The sequence below is a fragment of the Coloeus monedula genome (assembly GCF_965178545.1).
Source record: "Coloeus monedula genome assembly, chromosome: 1".
NCBI lineage: Eukaryota > Metazoa > Chordata > Aves > Passeriformes > Corvidae > Coloeus > Coloeus monedula.
In genome coordinates, this window is record NC_138781.1 from 92,571,886 (window position 1) to 92,590,610 (window position 18,725).

At 38.0% G+C, this 18,725-nt stretch overlaps 1 protein-coding gene across 2 annotated transcripts in view; it reads right to left on the bottom strand.

Moving 5' to 3' along the window:
• Positions 1–17,814: 17,814 nt before the first annotated feature.
• Positions 17,815–18,725, bottom strand: part of PTPN3 (protein tyrosine phosphatase non-receptor type 3) — a gene marked incomplete at both ends in the record, with an annotated part of 157,927 nt that continues 157,016 nt past the window's right edge. For both annotated transcript variants that reach the window (XM_082280592.1, XM_082280591.1), the window contains one exon: positions 17,815–17,892. In XM_082280592.1, coding sequence (XP_082136718.1) covers positions 17,815–17,892 — 78 coding nt within the window. The remainder of the gene's footprint in view (positions 17,893–18,725) is intronic.

Genomic DNA, 18,725 nt, shown 5'->3' on the forward strand with positions numbered 1-18,725 from the left:
AAGTGCACAGATACTGGAAAATAAGGAGCCTTAAGGGATTTTGTGAACCCCCTATGTGCTGCCTCAGGATATGCATGCACCCCAGCTGTCTCCAAGCACTGTGTGCATCTAGAAACCAGGGAAAGAAAGGGGGAAAGAGAAGGAACACAGAGCCTCTCCATTCCCCCTCATAGGTTCTGGGGAACAACTCAGCACTTGTACAAATGCAGGGACAAGGGCCTGCACTCCTCAGCAGTCAGTTCAGGTAATGGCCATAGCTGAAACTGCTGCTCTGTATCAGCTCTGTTCACAGCATTCCTCTTTCCAATGGCTGCTTGGACAAGTGTTCCAACAGGCTTAGCTTTCAAAGCACTTAACGCTGTTTAAAAAACCAAAAAACCACAGACTGTCTCTAAGGCTTCCAGAAGCACACACACAGCTAGAAGGAAAGATTTTGTTTACTTTTTAAGCCCTTCACTGCTTTAAGACATAGTTCATTTATGCAAGGAGATAAAAATGCCACTTATTGCAGGCCACCATATTTACAGACAGAACTAATCATCATTAGCCTTTCTGATTACTAAGCAAACAATTTGCTTAAGTATTGATCATAAATCTATGATATCACTTGGATTCATTTTAACTCTGCACATTAATGGCAGCTGCTGTGAGATGCAAATACAATAGATTCACTTTCCAATTGCTTGTCAGAATATTGTACATGTGCTACTGCAGTATCCCAGGCTCAGATATTGCATTCCTCCCCTGAGGTCTAACAAACAAGAATTTCAAGAGGGCTGAAAATGAATTTCTAGCCTGAGGGAAAACATTTGATGAAAAAAGTCACATTGTTAATAGTTTTCATGGGAAATGAGATGAAAGTGCGGTTGAAAAAAAATAATACTGGAGTGGTTTTAGCTGTAAGTGCCACTGAGGGCCAGATAAGAGCTGTACCTTGTCATTTTTTAGACTAGTCTCTTTTGCACACTGGGGCTCCCACTCAGGCTCACACAAAGAGTTCTTCACTGGGTCTAGGGTAGGAGGAAGACTGCTGCTCCCCATGGGTAACGTCAGGAAAGAGAGCCTGCCTGGTAAAAGCTAAAATATAATTCAGGAAGCATTATGATATCTGGATTGACTAAAAATCATTATTTTTATTGGAAGTATTCTTTCTCATGGTGAGAAGTTCTTTACTCCTGACAATAGCTAGCACTTTCCACAATAACTGTGAAAGCCCACTTTATCCAACAGAAATGTCAATGGAAGTCATTTGGGTCAGTTTTCAGAATACCACCTTGCACTTAAAAAGCAGCGAGCAAAGTAGTTTTCCTGTTTTATCCATCAGGAATCAATGGCAGACAGGCCAGGTGGGCTGGACTGCAAGTGGGTTTTAGTGCACAGAGCTGCTGCTCTGCTCATGGCTTCCTCACCAGTTGAGGGAAAAGATGTATTGGGGCATTAAACAATCACTGCATGCATTACCACATTGCCCCCTTGAAAGGGAGGCATGGTGGCTACAGAAATCCATCTCTGTTGTTCTTGGATTCATTAGGAGTAGTAAACTGATGTGCAAAAAAACCCCCAACAACACACCTTGTATAAAATCCAAGCAGTCCCAAAGTGCCAAGAGATTTCATAGGAGCCCCTGGTGAGGCAGAATACAGCTGAGGTAACCTGCTTCTCCAGCCTGCTAATTGCCTTGATCCATTTTCAAGGAAAAGGATAAAATGTCACGATGACATATTTTACTTGAGCTAATCAATGCCGTGGGCTGCAAAGCAAAAGAAAACATCCCCATTAATTTACAATAACCTTCTTCTGAAACCTTTTGGGGTTTTATGCTCAGCTGCAGCTAAACAGAGGAAGTTAAATAACAAAAATGCAGAACCAATTGCTTCGCTTCTCAGCCCTGATGGGCAGCCTTCAGAGCAGGCACAGCTGCAGGCTAAATGCTGTGGTATGATCCAGACCAGACACAGCAGCTCCCTCAGTCTTCTCTGCCAGCTGCACTGCCAGTGCCTGCATCAGTCACTGTTGGGCTTCCTCCTGTATCCTCAGGAAGCAGCAGCAGACCTGGTCCAAGGAGCAAGGGAGCCTCCTCAGTAATCTGCACTGAGCTAAAGCTGTGGCAGCGTTAGGGCTCAGGACAGCTGGAAATCTCAGGTGGTGAGCTGGACCTGTCAAGCCCTTTTCTGTGTGTTTCTTCAAAGGCCTGGATGAATGAACCAAGTCAGAGCTCTTAGTGTGGGCTGTTTTTTGTTAGTTAGTTTGTTTGGGGGTTTGGGTTTTTTTTGTTAAATAGGAACAGAGGTTAGGGTTATTCACGGAAGATGTTCTTTCCCCACTTTCCCAGAACTGTCCTCTTGCCCTGACACAATGATGCTTTCCCTACCTCACTGCCACACTCAGAGGCTTCTCCCATCCCTTTGCATCAGGCTCCCTATGTGCTCCATAGCACCTGCACTGAGAGTGCAAAGAAAGCCAACAATTGCCTGGGATTCATTTTTAGCAAAACTTACTACTTTTATTTTTAAAATTTATTTTAAAAATAAAAACACTCTGAGGAAAACTTCCCTGTAAAAAACAAACAAAGCAGTTGTAAAGGAGTTACAGCAATTGATTTCAAAGCAAATGGAATACCAAAATCTTGGTAGGTGACACCTGTGACTGGACTGTTATGGAATAAGTCTATAGCTCTTTAGAAAGGGCAAGCAAGAATAAAATAATTAGTTTGGTATGTCCATGAATAATTTTTTTAATATATATATTGTTTTTATTCTGACAGGGCACAGGATAAACTTAGAAGTCTCTACTTAGTAAGGAAAATGAAAGAAGCAGACTGGGACACACGAGAGGTCGGCTACAGGTCATCTAACAAGCAGCATTGGGTATAGAGTTTTAATTTATTTTCTTAAAAAAAATAAAATGCCGTTAGCTGAAGACTTTGGTAGCCTTTTCCTTTCCCAGCACAAAGCTATGAAACAGGCAAGAGATTCAAGAGCTAGTTGGGATATGATGGGAATTATTTTCTGCAAAGTTAAAGTGAAGAGGGAGGTTCGGAGGATGGGTAGCTCTCTGAAGAAACAGTATTAAAAGCGCACACACATGCTCTGCCAGTGCGGAGGAAGCATAGCAGGAGAGCAACTTGGCTCTGCTAGGAGCTATGAAACAGCCTGAAACTTGAGAAGAATAGAAAAATAGGACATAGGGTAAGTTATTCAGGAGAAGCGTGACAGAAGAGCATGAATTTATAAGGATAAAATCAAAGGCCAAAGACACAGAACAGGCCCAGAGAACGGCAATATTACCAGGAAAGTATGTAAATTAATACATTAGCAAGACAATAGAGATCGCTTCTCAGTGGGAAAGGAGCAGCTAGCCCTGAAGAATGGAGCAATTCATGCTACTTTGCACTGAAAAGGACACAGGTAGGACGTGGATGGGCAGAAGAATAATACCCGGGGAAAGGGTAAAAGAGCGAAGACGACACCAGAAGAGAACAAGCCATAGAGTACTCTGGAAAGGTAGAAAATGCCTGAAAGCTTGTTTAACTGGTTAGACCTGAGGAAATGCACTCAGAGTGCTCATCAGCCTATGGGAGAACATGTCAGAATGACCAGAAATTTTGGTTGAGCACTTGGAGAAAGAATGGCACTGGATAATGGGAAAACAGAAGACCAAAATGTTCCTTAAAAAAATTACTTAAATGTCCAATGATAACAGAGCAAGTGGCTTCAATTGTAATTCCTAGAAAAGCACTGGAACAAATGATCTATTTATATGTGAACATGCAGTAAGCAAACCTGTTACAAGCAACCAACTTCACCAACTCATTAATAAAACCCACATCAAACCAATCTAGTTTTTAACACATTGCCATACCAGAATATAAAGTCTGAAAGAGACTTGTGAGCTAGGTTTGGGCATTTTTTGTAATCCCCTACCCAGTATTTTGGGTTTGAGCTGGTTTGTTGGTTTGCTTTTTTTTTTCCACATCCAGTTAGTTTTGGAAAGGAGAAATAATTGGTCACCGAGTGAAACAGAGCAATCTCGGGGGACTTGGGTAATACAGGAGCTTAATAATGTGCCATGAAATGAGATCTCTTTAAATGTTTCTCTTTATTTATGTATTTTACACTCATTGCTTTGTATGTCTGGCCATCCAGATCACTCGAGCTGCCTCCCCGCCATGACAGAGGTGCTACAAAGTATTTCTTTAAACAGCACAGTAAGAATAAGGTTTACAAGGAAACCTGGGTTCACAAACGCCAGATGAATGTAAATACACATTTCTGTGTGCACATGAAAGCATACTGCAGTGGCATTCCAGAGCTGTTTTAAAAATAATTATGTGCATTAGTCATGGGGTTGAGCAAGGAAAGGTTTTATAAAGGCAGAGTCGTCAGCCTCCATCCACACGCAGCCGAGTGTGGGGAGGTGCAGGCAGAGATCTAATATGTGAAACCAGCCGATAAATACCTTACACCACTCAGCAAGAAAAATTAAGATGTGAACCATGCAACATACGTGAATTATCACCCCACATGGGTAGGGGGGTCTCCAAGAACAGGGGCACAGCACGTCAGTCCCCTGGGCAGGGAGTGGTAAAGAGATTCTCAGTGCTGCAGCTGACTAAGGATGGACATGCAGGTCTAGGGAAGTTCTGGTGAGAGGCAGGAGACTGAGAGATTTCAGGGATCCACAAGAGAAACCTAGTGGGTGGCTGCAACTTTTTGCTGTGAGAGAAAGGGGCCAGCTTTCAGGCCGTGGTACCAGGCTGGGCAAGCATGGTACAAGTGGCAACTGATCTGAGTAGGGATCTTGCTTGCAATAAGTGATTGGGACATAACAGAAGAAGATGGGAACACCTGGAACTTGCGGACTGTGAATCAGAAACCTGGGTACTTGAAAGCTATCAAGACAAAAAATTGTTGGATTCCTCTCCTCATTGGGTTACCTTGGCTCAATGAACGCCATTAAATAAACCAAACAACTGACAACCACTTTTTCCACAGCCACTGAAAAAACCCAACAAACTAACCCCAACTCTCCAATTGTTCCAATCCCAATAAATAAGAGAAAAAGTAACCAACCTTTTCAATAAAAACTCTAAATTTTCCCCTTTTCCTTTAGCAACCTCCTACAACACATGAACATAACTAGTGGCTGCATTGCAGACACCATCTGTTCCAGCACAACAGCAACTCACCCACTTCTACCCACTCAGCATGACCAGAATTTAGCAGTGCATGCTGCATGTGCAGGGGAGGCACATGTGTTGTGAGTGGTGGAGGAGAGCAAACTGGGATAAGGAAGCGACAATCACTGCTAGAAGGGGAGCAGAGTGCAGCTCTGCAATGAATCCTTCTTTTTGAGAGGATAGCGACTTGGCCACACTCAAGAAGGGTGAGAAGAATTCATCCTGGGAGAACCAAATGTTTCACCATCTTGTAAACTGCCTAGTCCTGATGCAGCCATCCAAGCCTATTGCTTCCTTGCCACCAGCCACAGCTAGCAATCCAATCATTTTTAGTGTGAAAATCCTCTAGTACAGTACTCCACAGAGTATTTTTCCACAGGTGGGGCATTCCATGGAATACGGGTAAATCATTCTGGTAGTCAGCCTGGGAATTCTGGCATCAGCCCTGGCATGGGCAGAGGACCAAAATTTGGCCCTCAAATTCTCTTCTTTCATCCAATAGTTTTGCTCTGGCCATGAGATTCTGCACCTAACCTTGGGAGAAAGATACAAATAACTGCATCTGACAGGACTGTAAAACAAACTTTGCTTGGCAACAAGACACTTACAGTACCTTGTCTGTGGGGAGCTACACAAAAATGTATCTTCTTCTGCTGCACTTCAGCTCTTGCTACTTCCCCCCACTGCCCCCAACATGGAATGCATGACATCTACCAAGAACTTTTTCTGCAAGAATTTTAAATAATTAGCAAAATTCCATCAAGAAGCAATTTCTATGAAGCAATAGGAACACAGTGAGAGTGAGGTTTTGCCCAGGGTTTCAGTTCTCTTTGCAGAAAGGGCTCTGAACTGTGGGCTTCCTCTCAAGGCACGTTGCCCATGCCGTACTTCCAGTTTCTGTGACTTTCTGCTTTCTTGCTTGCTATATTTGGATAATCCAGGTTCCATGCAGTATCATTCCCTTTGCACTTGGATGCTTTGGTAACTCCATCAGTTCATACAGCTCAATTTCTGCTCTTCAAATATCTGCTGGAATTATATCTGCTTCATTTCTGCTTCACTGAGAAGTTATTTAAGAAAGGTAGTTAATTTTTCTTGTATTTAACCCTTCTGGAAGGGGGATGTCACATCCCTATTTCCTTATATACCATCACTCGGTTGACTGAGCATGTATAAACGGTTTTGCCTCTTCAGCTGAACTAACCCAAAAGTTCACTGGAAATGAGACTGCATTTGATAGTTATTTGCTTAGCATCAAGCACCCCAAATGTATCAGATTATAAACTTGAATAATAATTGTCTTGATTAGGGCAAAAGGCATGATATATAAACCAGTGCTTGAATATACACTGAATGTAATCACTGCTACATAGAGCATTTTATTTTCCTTGTTCTCTGCCATCTAAACTCCCTAAAATACCAAGAAATCACTTTCCTAAGTCATTACCCTTAAAATAATCCTCAATCTACATTACCTTGTAATGACAAAAGAGTAAACAGTTTACACAGATGGCAATAAAGCAAGCAAGATTCAGTGTTACTTGACGTAGTAAATTATGTATGTTTTACAGGAATCTACAAAAGCAAAATCCTATGCATATAAATAACAAAACCAGGTTATACACAGATTTTTTTTCAGTAGTTTGAATCAAGTTTTTACTTTAGTGCAAAAACTACTCTACTATGAGAGGAAAACCCCACTCCTTATTTACACGTGATTTATATTACCTGTATTGCCAGCTTCTTTTCAGACTGATCCTTTTTAATACTGCTTATGGTTGAGATGTCAAACTGAATGTATGTGTTCTCTGCCCATTTTTGGAGCTACTTGTATTATTCACTTAAATGTTCTCTTTTCTCTTTCTATATATGTGCTCACATACACATCTCTCTCTCTATATACACCACCTTCCTATCCTATCTTGATAAAGAGATAATATTTGAAAGTAATGCCATTTAAACAAATCTTTAGGACTCCTTTAAGAGCACTTGCCAAGGTGGAGTTTCTTAGTTATACAATTGAGGAGTTTTAAGCCAGGCCAGTTCTGAGCAGTTGTTGACTGCTCATAGAGGGGGAAGTTGAATAACAGAGGCCAAACAGGAAAAAAATAGCATGACCTGCATGAGGCCATGAGAGAACAGATGACTTTGTAGGAGTGAAGAAACCTTCCCACTCCAAAGGGAGCTCCGACTGGCTGAGGCACTTCCTGCCCCAGGGACTGAAGATAGAGAGTCTGTTTTGGTTAGTAAAAATCCAAGGGGAATGGGGAGGAGGAAGAAGCGTAGGAAGATCCTTGTAAATGGTTATCCTCCAGGCTTCTGCAGAAGGTCTGATAACACTTGGGTTCTGTAGGTTTTTTGCATAGCATCTAGGCTGTGTTCAGTCCTAACTTTCCTTCAGCTGGAAGTTCTATTTCTCCTCAGATCCTGCTTTACTTACCAAAGTACGTGAATTATTCACTGTATAAGAAAGAGTTCCTACAGAGGTGGCATTTTCCCAGCTGGGTGCCTTGAGACATTTGCCCATGCGCTGACATCTCATTTGATAGAGCAGGCAGAGTTACTGAGGTAGCAGAGGTGCAATATCACAGTACTGAGAGCTGTTCTCACAGAGGACAAAACAACATACTCTATTCAAAATGCAAGTGGCCCCAGCAATACAATGTGAGGAGATTTTCTTGTAATAGTGTTTAAAAACACCAAGCCCAAAACAAAAACCCCAAAACCAAAACACAAAAAACACCACAAAACAAACAAAAACATCAACCCAGCAGCACAGATGAAAATAATACAGCCCTAACTCTTCTGAAAAAAAAAAAAAAAAAAAAAAATTAACACTCACAACCAGTCAGGAGACAACAACAAGTAACTTCATAAGCAAAAGGTATTTCAGTTTTTGGCACATAACCAGAAGACTGGAGTCACCACATCCTTATACATAAGTATTATACATTGGCCCCATTTGAAGCCAGCGAGCTTATGCTAACTTGGAATCTGTAGAATTGAATGCAAAGCTAAAGAGCTACAGTACATTTCCATGACATTTGTATGAACATGCACGAGCGGAGTTATCCAGGTCAGAGCTGAGGACTCTCATGCTCAAAAAGGACAAACTGCTTAGCAAGGATTAACATTCAGTATTTAAATGAGAATTTAACAGGTCTAAAAGAACAGGACATTTGTACTGATACAGAAAGCTCTGAGGGCCAAAATTACACTTAAGCAGGAACAAACCCACTAACAATCAGTATTCCTATTCCCACAGCACTCTGGGCTACATCAAAGTATACTGTGAGGTTTTTCACACACCTTTCCATCTTGTTATTACCATCTGACGCCACAGTTCACACCATCATTTGTGCCAGTGCAACCTGACAGTCCCTGAGCAATTAACCTTTGGGCTTGAGAGACAGCTAGTGCTGAGGAAACCTTTTCCTATCAGTGCCAATTATCTAATTTTTTAAACTGTAGCTGATGCATGGATGAACTTAAAAGTTCCTGTTATAAATAATGTTGCGTCTTTTGTGGGTGGGTGCTAAACTCAATGAAACAAGTAAATCAGAACATCTTTGTTTAAAAATAGAGTGTTGCAGGTATTTGAACTCCTCAGTAGCAGCATCAGGCCACAAAAGGCCACACATGAGTGTACAGAGTAGTCTGGTCTTTTATCATGCTCCAGCAGAATACCAGTACCCCTTATCCCTGAGGGTGGACCTAGGAATCTGAACTGGCTCTGAACCCAGAGATCAGCAGCAGTGACCCCAGTCTCCCCAAATGCCTTTCAGTTATTCTCACAGGGTTCATTTCAACAAATTGTGAACTTTGAATTTTGCCACTCAAAATGAAGAAACCAGTTTTCTTAGCAGATTGGCTTTTGGACATGCTACCTTTGCATATTTAATTTTTAGTACATGAAACCCAGTTCAGTTACATTATACTAGGACAAAAAAAAAAAAAGAACTTAATTCCAAATCAAGATTAAATCAGATATTGATAATTTTTATTATATTAGTTAAGATATTTTACTTTGCGTACTACAGGGAGGATAAACTAAACTGAGTCACTGCTTCACTGAACTATGGCATGAAAAAGCTATACATGAAAATTAAACATACACTGGTGAATACCGTTTGACATTTAAATTCCCAATTGTTACAAATTCAAGCAAGACTGTTAAAAGTGAGGTTCTCTTGCCTGTGACTGCTCGTTCAGAGTCTTTTGAGCTACATAAAGGCACTTCTTCCATACTCCTGGCTCCCTGGTGGAGCACCTCACTCCTCTGTGGGGTAGCCAGTACCATAAGAATTTTAAAGGATTGCCTTGTACAGAGGAATGGAACCCCTTGAAGCTTTGCATTGAGTCCAAAAAGTCACATGTAACACTCAGCAAGTTAAAGCCCTCTTCTCCCCCCTAGCAATCAGCTATTCAAGTCTTGACGATACAGCTACCAGCTTGGAGTTTACTTCTGCTTTATCTCCTCCAAAAGGCCCTTCTGCACCCTATCCTGCTATCAAGCTGTGAAGATACCAGTACATCTTTCCATAAAGTGCTTCATTTGGATTTCCAGCAAAACATTCCTCTCGATAGCTCTCTGTGTACCTATACGAGATTCCAACCTGCATGCATATCCCATGTCCGAGCTGTCCAGACAATTGGTTTGGCTTTGTGCTTCCTTTCACTGAGATTTCATTGAATTCATAACTTCATCATAAAGGGTGATTGGCCTCAAGCTTAAAAAGACTAATCACTAGGCAGAGCCACGCCTTGTAAACAGCAAAAAGTGCTGGCTAACAACCATCCCAGTTCTTAACAAAATCCCAAACATATTTTCAGGTCAGTGCTCTATCCATCTGTTAGTGTTGCATTCAATGTGTTCTCTATTTTGAAACTTATAAACTTGCATTTTAATATGCATGCATACAGAAATAATTCAAGAACAGCATCACTGGGCTCCGATTTGTTGTGAAAACGTGACAAGCACCATGGGGCAACAGACGGTGTAGAAGATTACTCAGACATGCCTGGTGAGTATCCTGAGAACACATGATGTCCCCAGAGGAAGGATAGGCTGCAGATTTCATACATAAAAGCAAAGAAGAAAATCTGCACTCAAACAATTGGTTATGTGGTCTTGCATGACATGTCTCCAAAGGTGTATTCACCTAATTAATCAAGATAATCCTCTTTCATAAAACTTGTTGCAAGTGAAATATTCCTAAGAATTTGTGACTTGTTTGGTTTACTTTTTCTACTGTGGTATTTATGAAAAAAATTACACGCTGTATCTATATATATAGACCAGACACTTCCCATGCAAGCTTGATTGCTTAGATAAAATTCAAGCTGCATCCACGTGTGATTTCTCATATGATTTCTTTCCTATCAAAAAGGTCAAAAATGTAATTCTTACTTTCTTTTTGAAGAAGCCACAGTAAAACCATATAGCCAAAAATCCTTTATTTCACCATTAGCCATATAACAAATACGCATAAAATGGTGGCTATATTTTTGTTCAAAACAGTTCCAAACCCCAAGAAACCTATACTGAAAACATTTATACTTTATTCCTATAAAAATAAAAAAGAAAAATTATACATTCAAGAGGTGTCTACACTTTAAAACAATAAATTAAACTTTGTAATATCAACATCAATTTACATTTCAAATGATTTAAAAGAAAAGTACAACGTAGGATACAAAATAATCTCTTTCCTTACCTTCCAAATACATCAAATACATTTTTTTATTCCGAAATGCACTGGCATCTAAGATCTTAGAAGAAACTATAGAATGCTACAGGAAAAGAAAAAAAAAAATTAAAAAACCCCAGCCAGAGTCCTTGAATGGATATTACCTTCCAAGATTTTGCTGACAAAACTTGCTGACAAAAACTCTAACTGAACTTATATGAAAATAAAAACTTAGAGACTAGAATAGTGAAATCTTCTTCAAAATTTGCAAAAAAACCCAAACAACTTCATCTTTCCCAACTGTTATGCAATTTATTCCAGTATTATAAACATATTTCCATCCATATTGCTTGTAATCAAGGCCAGTTTTAACCAATACATCATTTTAGAATGAACAGTGGGCAGATTTTTAAAGCTTTTATAGGACTGTCCCCATTATATACCTTGTATCTCTCTATTAAGGTTATATAATGAAGTGTGAAAACCTAAATAAATTATGTTTAATGCTCACTGCACAGGTCACTGGAACATAAGCATTGATACTTGTAATTTATTTTGCAAAATCTGGATTAGAAATAGATTTACATTTGAGTGCATATACTAATTCCCCACCTAATTTCTAGACAGTGATTTAATTCCTGCTAAACCCCAAGTTTTCAGTCATTTATGCAAAGCTCTGAATGAGAAGGGCACTGATCAGGACTAACTCAAGTGCTGCTACACTCACCTACTGCTTAGCTGAAGCAAATGAAGCTCACTGCAATTAACATTGCTACACTGAGCTTTTTTTTTTTTTTTTGAATGAAGGGAAGGCTTCGATATTCATGCAAACTCATACAGATATGCCTGATCTCACTTTGCACTAGAATGCTCAAGTTATGTAATACAAGTACATCCCCACTAAGATCAATACAGGCTGTGGATTTACTCTGCAGGATTTCAGTCTCTTCTCTAAGGAAGGCAGCCCTTTCTCCTTACTCCTGAATGAGGATTGCAACCATCCCTTTGCAAGAAAGTTGACAAACAATCAGGCATTTGGGCTCATGATGCACTTTGCGCGCTTTAGTGGCCACTGCACACTAGCTGAGAGCCAATTTGTTTTATGACTAGATAAGATGCACCCACTTCTAGCAGCTAACCTTTTTATTTTTGCAGAAAAACTAATTTTTTTTTTTTTTTCCTTTTAAAAGGTATGTTTTACATAGAACTTGGTAAATAGCCATTCCTTACTTGAAGATTCAGATTTTACCTGGAAGATGACTTCCTGATGCTTGGGAGAGCAAGCTCCAAGGACCATTTACAAAATGTTTATTCTGCAAAAGGCTAAAAGAAATATGATGCTACTCTGGCATAAGCTGGTAACTGATGTTAGGTCAGGGGTTTAATAGCTCTAACAAAGCATCTGCTTTCTCTTAAGCATTCAGGGTAACCTCACCAGTCACCCAGCCACATTTGGGTTTCATTTGTGTCTCAGAAAAAGGCATCAAATGAAAACAGCTAAAATAGTTTTCAAGAGTAAAATATTTAAGAGTTTTTTAAAAATGTTGCTTAAGAGCACAAACCAGTAAATGAGGAAAATGTTTAACTTAAAATTACTTTCTAGGTGGGTTTGACAAAAATTAAATCCCATGGCCAACAGTATGGCTCTTTACCAAAGAAATTGCTCCAAGAGAAATGACGTGTTTAAAACACAGAAGTGTTCTGCAAGAGGAAAAAATATTTCCCACCCCTACTTTATCTGTTAAAAGCATTTTCATGTTCACAATGTTTGATTTTTTTTTTCTTTTAATTTTTCAGTTAAACCCAGGTCTTATCTGCCCTGAACATAACATTTCTTAAATGCTTTTCCATATATCTTTATGATTTCTACCACTGCTTGCAGCAGTGTTTAAATTACTCAGAAAGGAGATCAGTTGAGACTGATCTGAACATCATATTGTCCCTTCAGCAGATGAAAAATAAACATCCTTTCTTAAGCAACCGTAACATCACTTCACCTGTCTGAGACAAAGCCAATTTTACAGTCGTGGGAAAACTCAGTGATTTTATAAGGCAAAACAATGACATTGCAGGAAACAAAATCATGAAAGCCAAGTAAACAGAAGTTGAACAGTTAACAGTAACCTGAAGTGTTTCACTAATGTCTATTAAAATAAATTCTTTAATATTTTAAATATGACTTTAATTAAAGGTTAGCCTGCAGCTAAGCCCAAAATAACACACAAACTAAGAGCCTTATCCAAGTAGTCTGCAAGCAAATTAGGAGAGTCAATAAACTCACATTCTACTCTCCATTCCCACAGCCCTCTCTTGAGATGAATTTGTCTTAAAAAAAAAAAAAAAAGACAGTATTTCTTGGTCTCTTACAGTCCAAATAATTTGTTTTCTTCATAATATTATTGATCCTCCACATATGCTCTTTATATGAGTGGTAAGAACTCTACTGTCACAGAGTTAGTCTGAGCTGAAAAATGGTTAAATCTATTGGTATTATGTGCTACTTCTTCCTTTTGATTCAGAGAAACTTATTTTTTCTTTAGAATGACAGGTTTCAGTGATTGTAGATACTACTGTTTGAAGCTTGTACAGTGTTAAAGTACACTAAAACTAAATCATATTGCATTAGACTGCTATATTTAAACTGTTAATACAAACTATGGTTAGACAGTCATTTGAGATGGCTTAGCACTATCAGTGTCAGAACTTAAATGCAAGAAACCGATATAATCAAAACATTCTTTTATATAATGAATTAATCATTCACTTGCCTTTCAACTGCCTTTGAACAAAATATTTAATGACAACTTTACCTTCTACATAGCTTCAATTAATAAATGTTTTTAACCAAGTAGACTGGTTGCAGGTTAATAATCAAAATACAAACATTTCCCAGCACATGTTCTCTGGAAAGGCTGGAAGAGTAAAATAAACTTGCACTTAAATGCTACATTTCAGGATAGAAAATAAAGCCATTATCAGTGAAATAACTATGTTTAAATTATAATTGACTCAATATGAACCATGTGCGTCTATTTTCAACATTTACGCATTTAGTCTGACACAAGAACACTCCCTACAGGGAGGGGCTTTTGTTGTAAAACAGTGTCATACTCTACTTGTAATAAAGCCAATGCATAGTTCATTAGATAGTTCTGAACTAGAGTTCTTTTGAAATACATATATATTTAACCAAGTACTGCATAGTAGAAAATAGGAGGGAGAAAAGGAAAACCAACAGTTAAATAACTGAGTGTATACGAAGACTTTTTGCTGAATTCATGGGTACATTTTGACTGCATATAATTTAGTATCAACACCTAAAAGACAGGATAATTAAAAGCAAACCCCTGGGTTACAATTTTTTTTTTTTTCTGCAAAACACCACCACTCTTCAAGGTTTGGTTGTATTTTAATGATTTGTATTTCATACATCTGGTTACACAAAAGGCATTCACGGTTTAGGGCACTGTTTTTCTTATTTTTAATAAATAGCAAGATCTGTCCCTTTCACCTCTGTCGCAGAAGTGGTCCCCTGTGACATTTTTGAAGACACTCTGAATAGGCAGTTTAGTTACTTCCATATCAAATATAAAGCCACTAAGTTAAAATTTGTTTAATTCTGTAGTGTATTTCACAGTGATGAAAACCTCAAAGGTTTATTGCTCCCTCTTCATCCACCACCACACCAGACATTTTGCATACTTATTTTCATGATCATGCCAGCACAGAAGAAATCAAGGTTAAACTATGAAGGTTATACAGAATCTTGCCTTCACAGAATTTTCTGCCATTTGCCAATCACTTGATAATTAAAAACTTTATAGTCACAAATTTTAACTCCCATCAAAACCCCCCCAAACTGATCAATTAAATCTACATTTTCGTGATTTCTTAATTTTTGTGGAAACAAAAGCTGGCATTAAGATGTGTTCATAATTATGCTTTCATTGCAAGATCAGATCTAAGGCATACTTCATTCAGTGCAAAGTCATCACACACTACAGAGAGAAGACAAAACCCTTCAATTCTCCCCTATGGACCCTACAGGTACATGTGCAAAACCCAGCAAGACTGAAATAAAGATGGACACAATATACAAGATACTTATGCAGTTAATATTTCCTCTAGGGTAATTAAAAAAAAAAAACCTTATAGAGATTACTATTTATACAGCTTTGAGTATTTTCTCCATTGCCAGCAATTTCAAACAAGCTTTTAAAATCCAAGAGCTCCCCAATGGTATTACCAAACCCATCCTAGTTTACCAGAACAAGAGCAGCATTTGTTGTCACAATACGACCATCATCATTTAAATGCACACATACTAACCTAAGTCAAGCCTATACCATGTATCTTGAGACTGAAGTTATATGGGAAATACATTTACAGTGCTTTGATAAGTACATACTCAACATGAAGAAACATAAATAGCAATTGGAATATAGGAATAACCTTGAACACAAAGAAACTCTGAGTACTTCCATGAAAGACACGGATGTCACAAACATGCTCTAAATATTTTCTTACAATTTATTTTCTTGCCTTTTTTCACTTCATGACAAACAATTAAATGCAAGTCATGCCAACTGCAAGGGATGACTCTGAGACCTGGGCACAGGAAAACTTTAAAAAAAAAAAAGAGAGGTTTTAACAGACAGGTACACACATAACAAAGAGGAGACTTTTGTTACCCTTCCAGAAAACATATATTCTTTACTGCCCGCTACTTCTTTCATAGGAAAGAGCCATTAGATTTTCTTACTGATCAATATTCTACCAGCAGCAACCAGCCTGCACTTGTGCAACACTTTTCCACACGGATTTTTCAAAGAAGCTTCCCAAGTAATAAGTGCATGTCCACTATCATTTTACATTTCGATTCACAGACAGACTGAGATACCTGATGCAATTTAGCAAGGTAAGAATGAACCAGAGGTACGGTCTTTTGCCTTCTAATCTATGCCCAATCAAGCAAGATGACAGTGATCCAAAATATTACAAAAAACTTCAGTCAAAGTGAAATTTGGAATGAAGTGTAAAAGGATGAGCACAAACCTATTCACCCTTCAACCTAACAAAGCCAAGAAGCTTTCCATGTTGCCAATTACCCTGCACATCCCAATTAAAACTCTTTTGATCAATAAATAGTAACCAGGCATCTTCTTCAGCTATAGCTAATATAATCTTGGAGAAAGGACCAAGCCTGCAAAAGACAAGATAGAAATATAGCTCATCCTACATTCACTTTCTAGTTATCTCCTGGGGAAAAAATAATCTGCCAGTAACATGAGAGATGCACATTGTACAGCTGTGATAGTTTCTATAATGAAACTCCAGCTATAAATGATAATATCCACAATACAAACTATAATTCTAAAATACATCTGAATATGTGTGTGCATATATATCTCTCTGAAAAAAAAAAAAATTATCTAATTTTCTCTTTTATACATATAAACATCTGGCTAATATGCCCCATAAAAGTTTTTCCTTATTTAGGACTAATTTTTTAAATAACAGAGTTTTAAACAGTCCCTTAGAATATTTTTAAACACTATTAAAAAATTAATAACTATCTTAGGTTAATCAAAAAGCACACACAAAATAATTTAACATTATACAAATGTGGTTATATTGTTCAGAAATTCCAATTCTCCCATCTGAAATGAAATAGAGACCAGTGTACCTTAGGGTGAATTATTCATCAATGTACAAATTCATTCTCTCTTTCCATGTAAATCTTCAGGTGAATTTAGCTGCATTTCTGTATAAGCAAGAAACACAGTAAATCTGCAGAACTCTTGCAAAAGGGAGTCGTGTTTTGCTGGATAAGAGTGCTTTTGCTGGAGGGCAGCAAGTCAACACTTTATCACCATCTGAACACTAGCAACACCTGTGCCCTTGTAAGCTTCACACCTTGAAATAGCAGCAACATATTTGATGGGTTCAGTAGTAATTTTTCTTCCAGTATTGGATTAGACTACTTTGCATATACAGTAATTCAAAAGTCTAGTACTTGTGTGCAACGTTAATCCACATTTACATCTGAGAACTCATAAATACACATGGAAACAAACATGACAGAGAATTAAACCTCATTTTAAGTTAAAATGTTTTCAGTCCACATATAGAAACAGCAGTGAAAAGTATAAAGGAGGTGGACAGCAGAAGAAGAAAAAGGGTGCAATAACTAAAACTGTTACGAAGTAGGTCACTGTCAAAAGGGCAAGTTGCTACTAAAACTGATCAACAGAAGATGTAGACTGTACCATCTGCATAAAATGCCTAAATGCAGCATTATTTTCACATCACGTACAGTAGATGTGATTTCTAAGCAGCATATTATAACAGCTGGCATACTCACTAATAGATTTATGGTAAGAGAATACTAAATTTCTCCAGCTCAATGTACAGTAGTTATGCATTAGCCTTTAAAGCTCTTTGTCAGCCTTTTAGTCAAGGTTACATTTCCATGGATATTTAGTATCCCAATAAGAACATTACCTTCAATAAGAATATTCACCTTCAATGAACTTTTATACAATACAAATATATTAAATACCTTCTTAAGCTGAATCATTTCAGTAATAGGAGTTTTCTTTTTGCTATTTCAAAAGAAACACAAGGAACTTTGTAACTTCCAAAGTAAAGGGTGTTTTAAGGCAGTAAAAGATATGTGTTAAGGTTTCCATGATTGTTTATGGTTGTCTATGTGAATAAAGCATATTACACACAATTGCTGTCATATATTTATCTATGTGACTTTGTTATACTGTACATGATTTAGCAATCTTCTTGAGAAATTTAAAGTGCCACAGTTCAAATGTGCTCATCTGTCTTTTCATGGGCTTCTAGTCCATTCCAGTTGCTTTTAGAAACGAGCCCTTGCTTTACTTAAAGAGCAGTTTTTTTAGGCAAAAAAAGAATTCATCCTTCTCTGCTGTGCTAACTGGAATCCAGTGGTCGAACCAATCCTTCTTTGTAAACACGAAGAATAGCTTCACAAACAAATTTGTATTGACTCTGCATAGGAAAGAAAACACAAAAACATTTATGGATGTTCACTTAAACTGCTGATTAGACAGTACTGTTGAATTGGACTAACAGTTCCACAGCTTCCTTTTTTCCTGAGCAATGACAGGAGAGGAGATACAAGGATGGGAGGAGAAAATCCTACTCTCTTGTCTGTGTTCACAGTAAACAAAGCTGACATTTACTCTTCCTTAAAGGACAAGCATCAAAAATCACACACCAAGGGAACAAAAAAGTCCCCAAAATTAAAGGAATATGTGCTTAATTTTCAGGGAATAGGAATTATTTATAAAAACTATGCATATCTTTCTGACTAAGTTTAACTTGATATTTACCTTCTTTATACATGTCATCTATTGCAGGGTTTTTTTGGTAGTTATCTGATTATTACGAGTATTCTGAGCTTGCCAATGCTGCAGTTACATATTACTGGGCACATTTAAGTTACGTGACCAAGACTTCATTTAAAGTTACCATATAGGATATATAGGTGCAGCTACCTAACTTTTTTTTCCAAACCACCTACAGTACTGCAGGCGGACTCACCTAATCTTCAATTTTTGATCAGACCACATATCTCCTTTTGTAACAGAAGGGGATCAAATTAATATTTTTGAAGATCAGTACCCACATTAGTTCTTCTCTCGCTCAACATTTTTATCTCAATTAGATCTTAAAATCTTCACAAATTAGAGTTGCTCTTCTGCATTATACTATTACAAAGACTATTTCTTCCATGACCTTGTGATGTAACTATTTGTTAAGAACAATTAGCCTGCAAGCCTCTTCCTAAAAAGTGATACAAGGAGACATTATTAATAGGA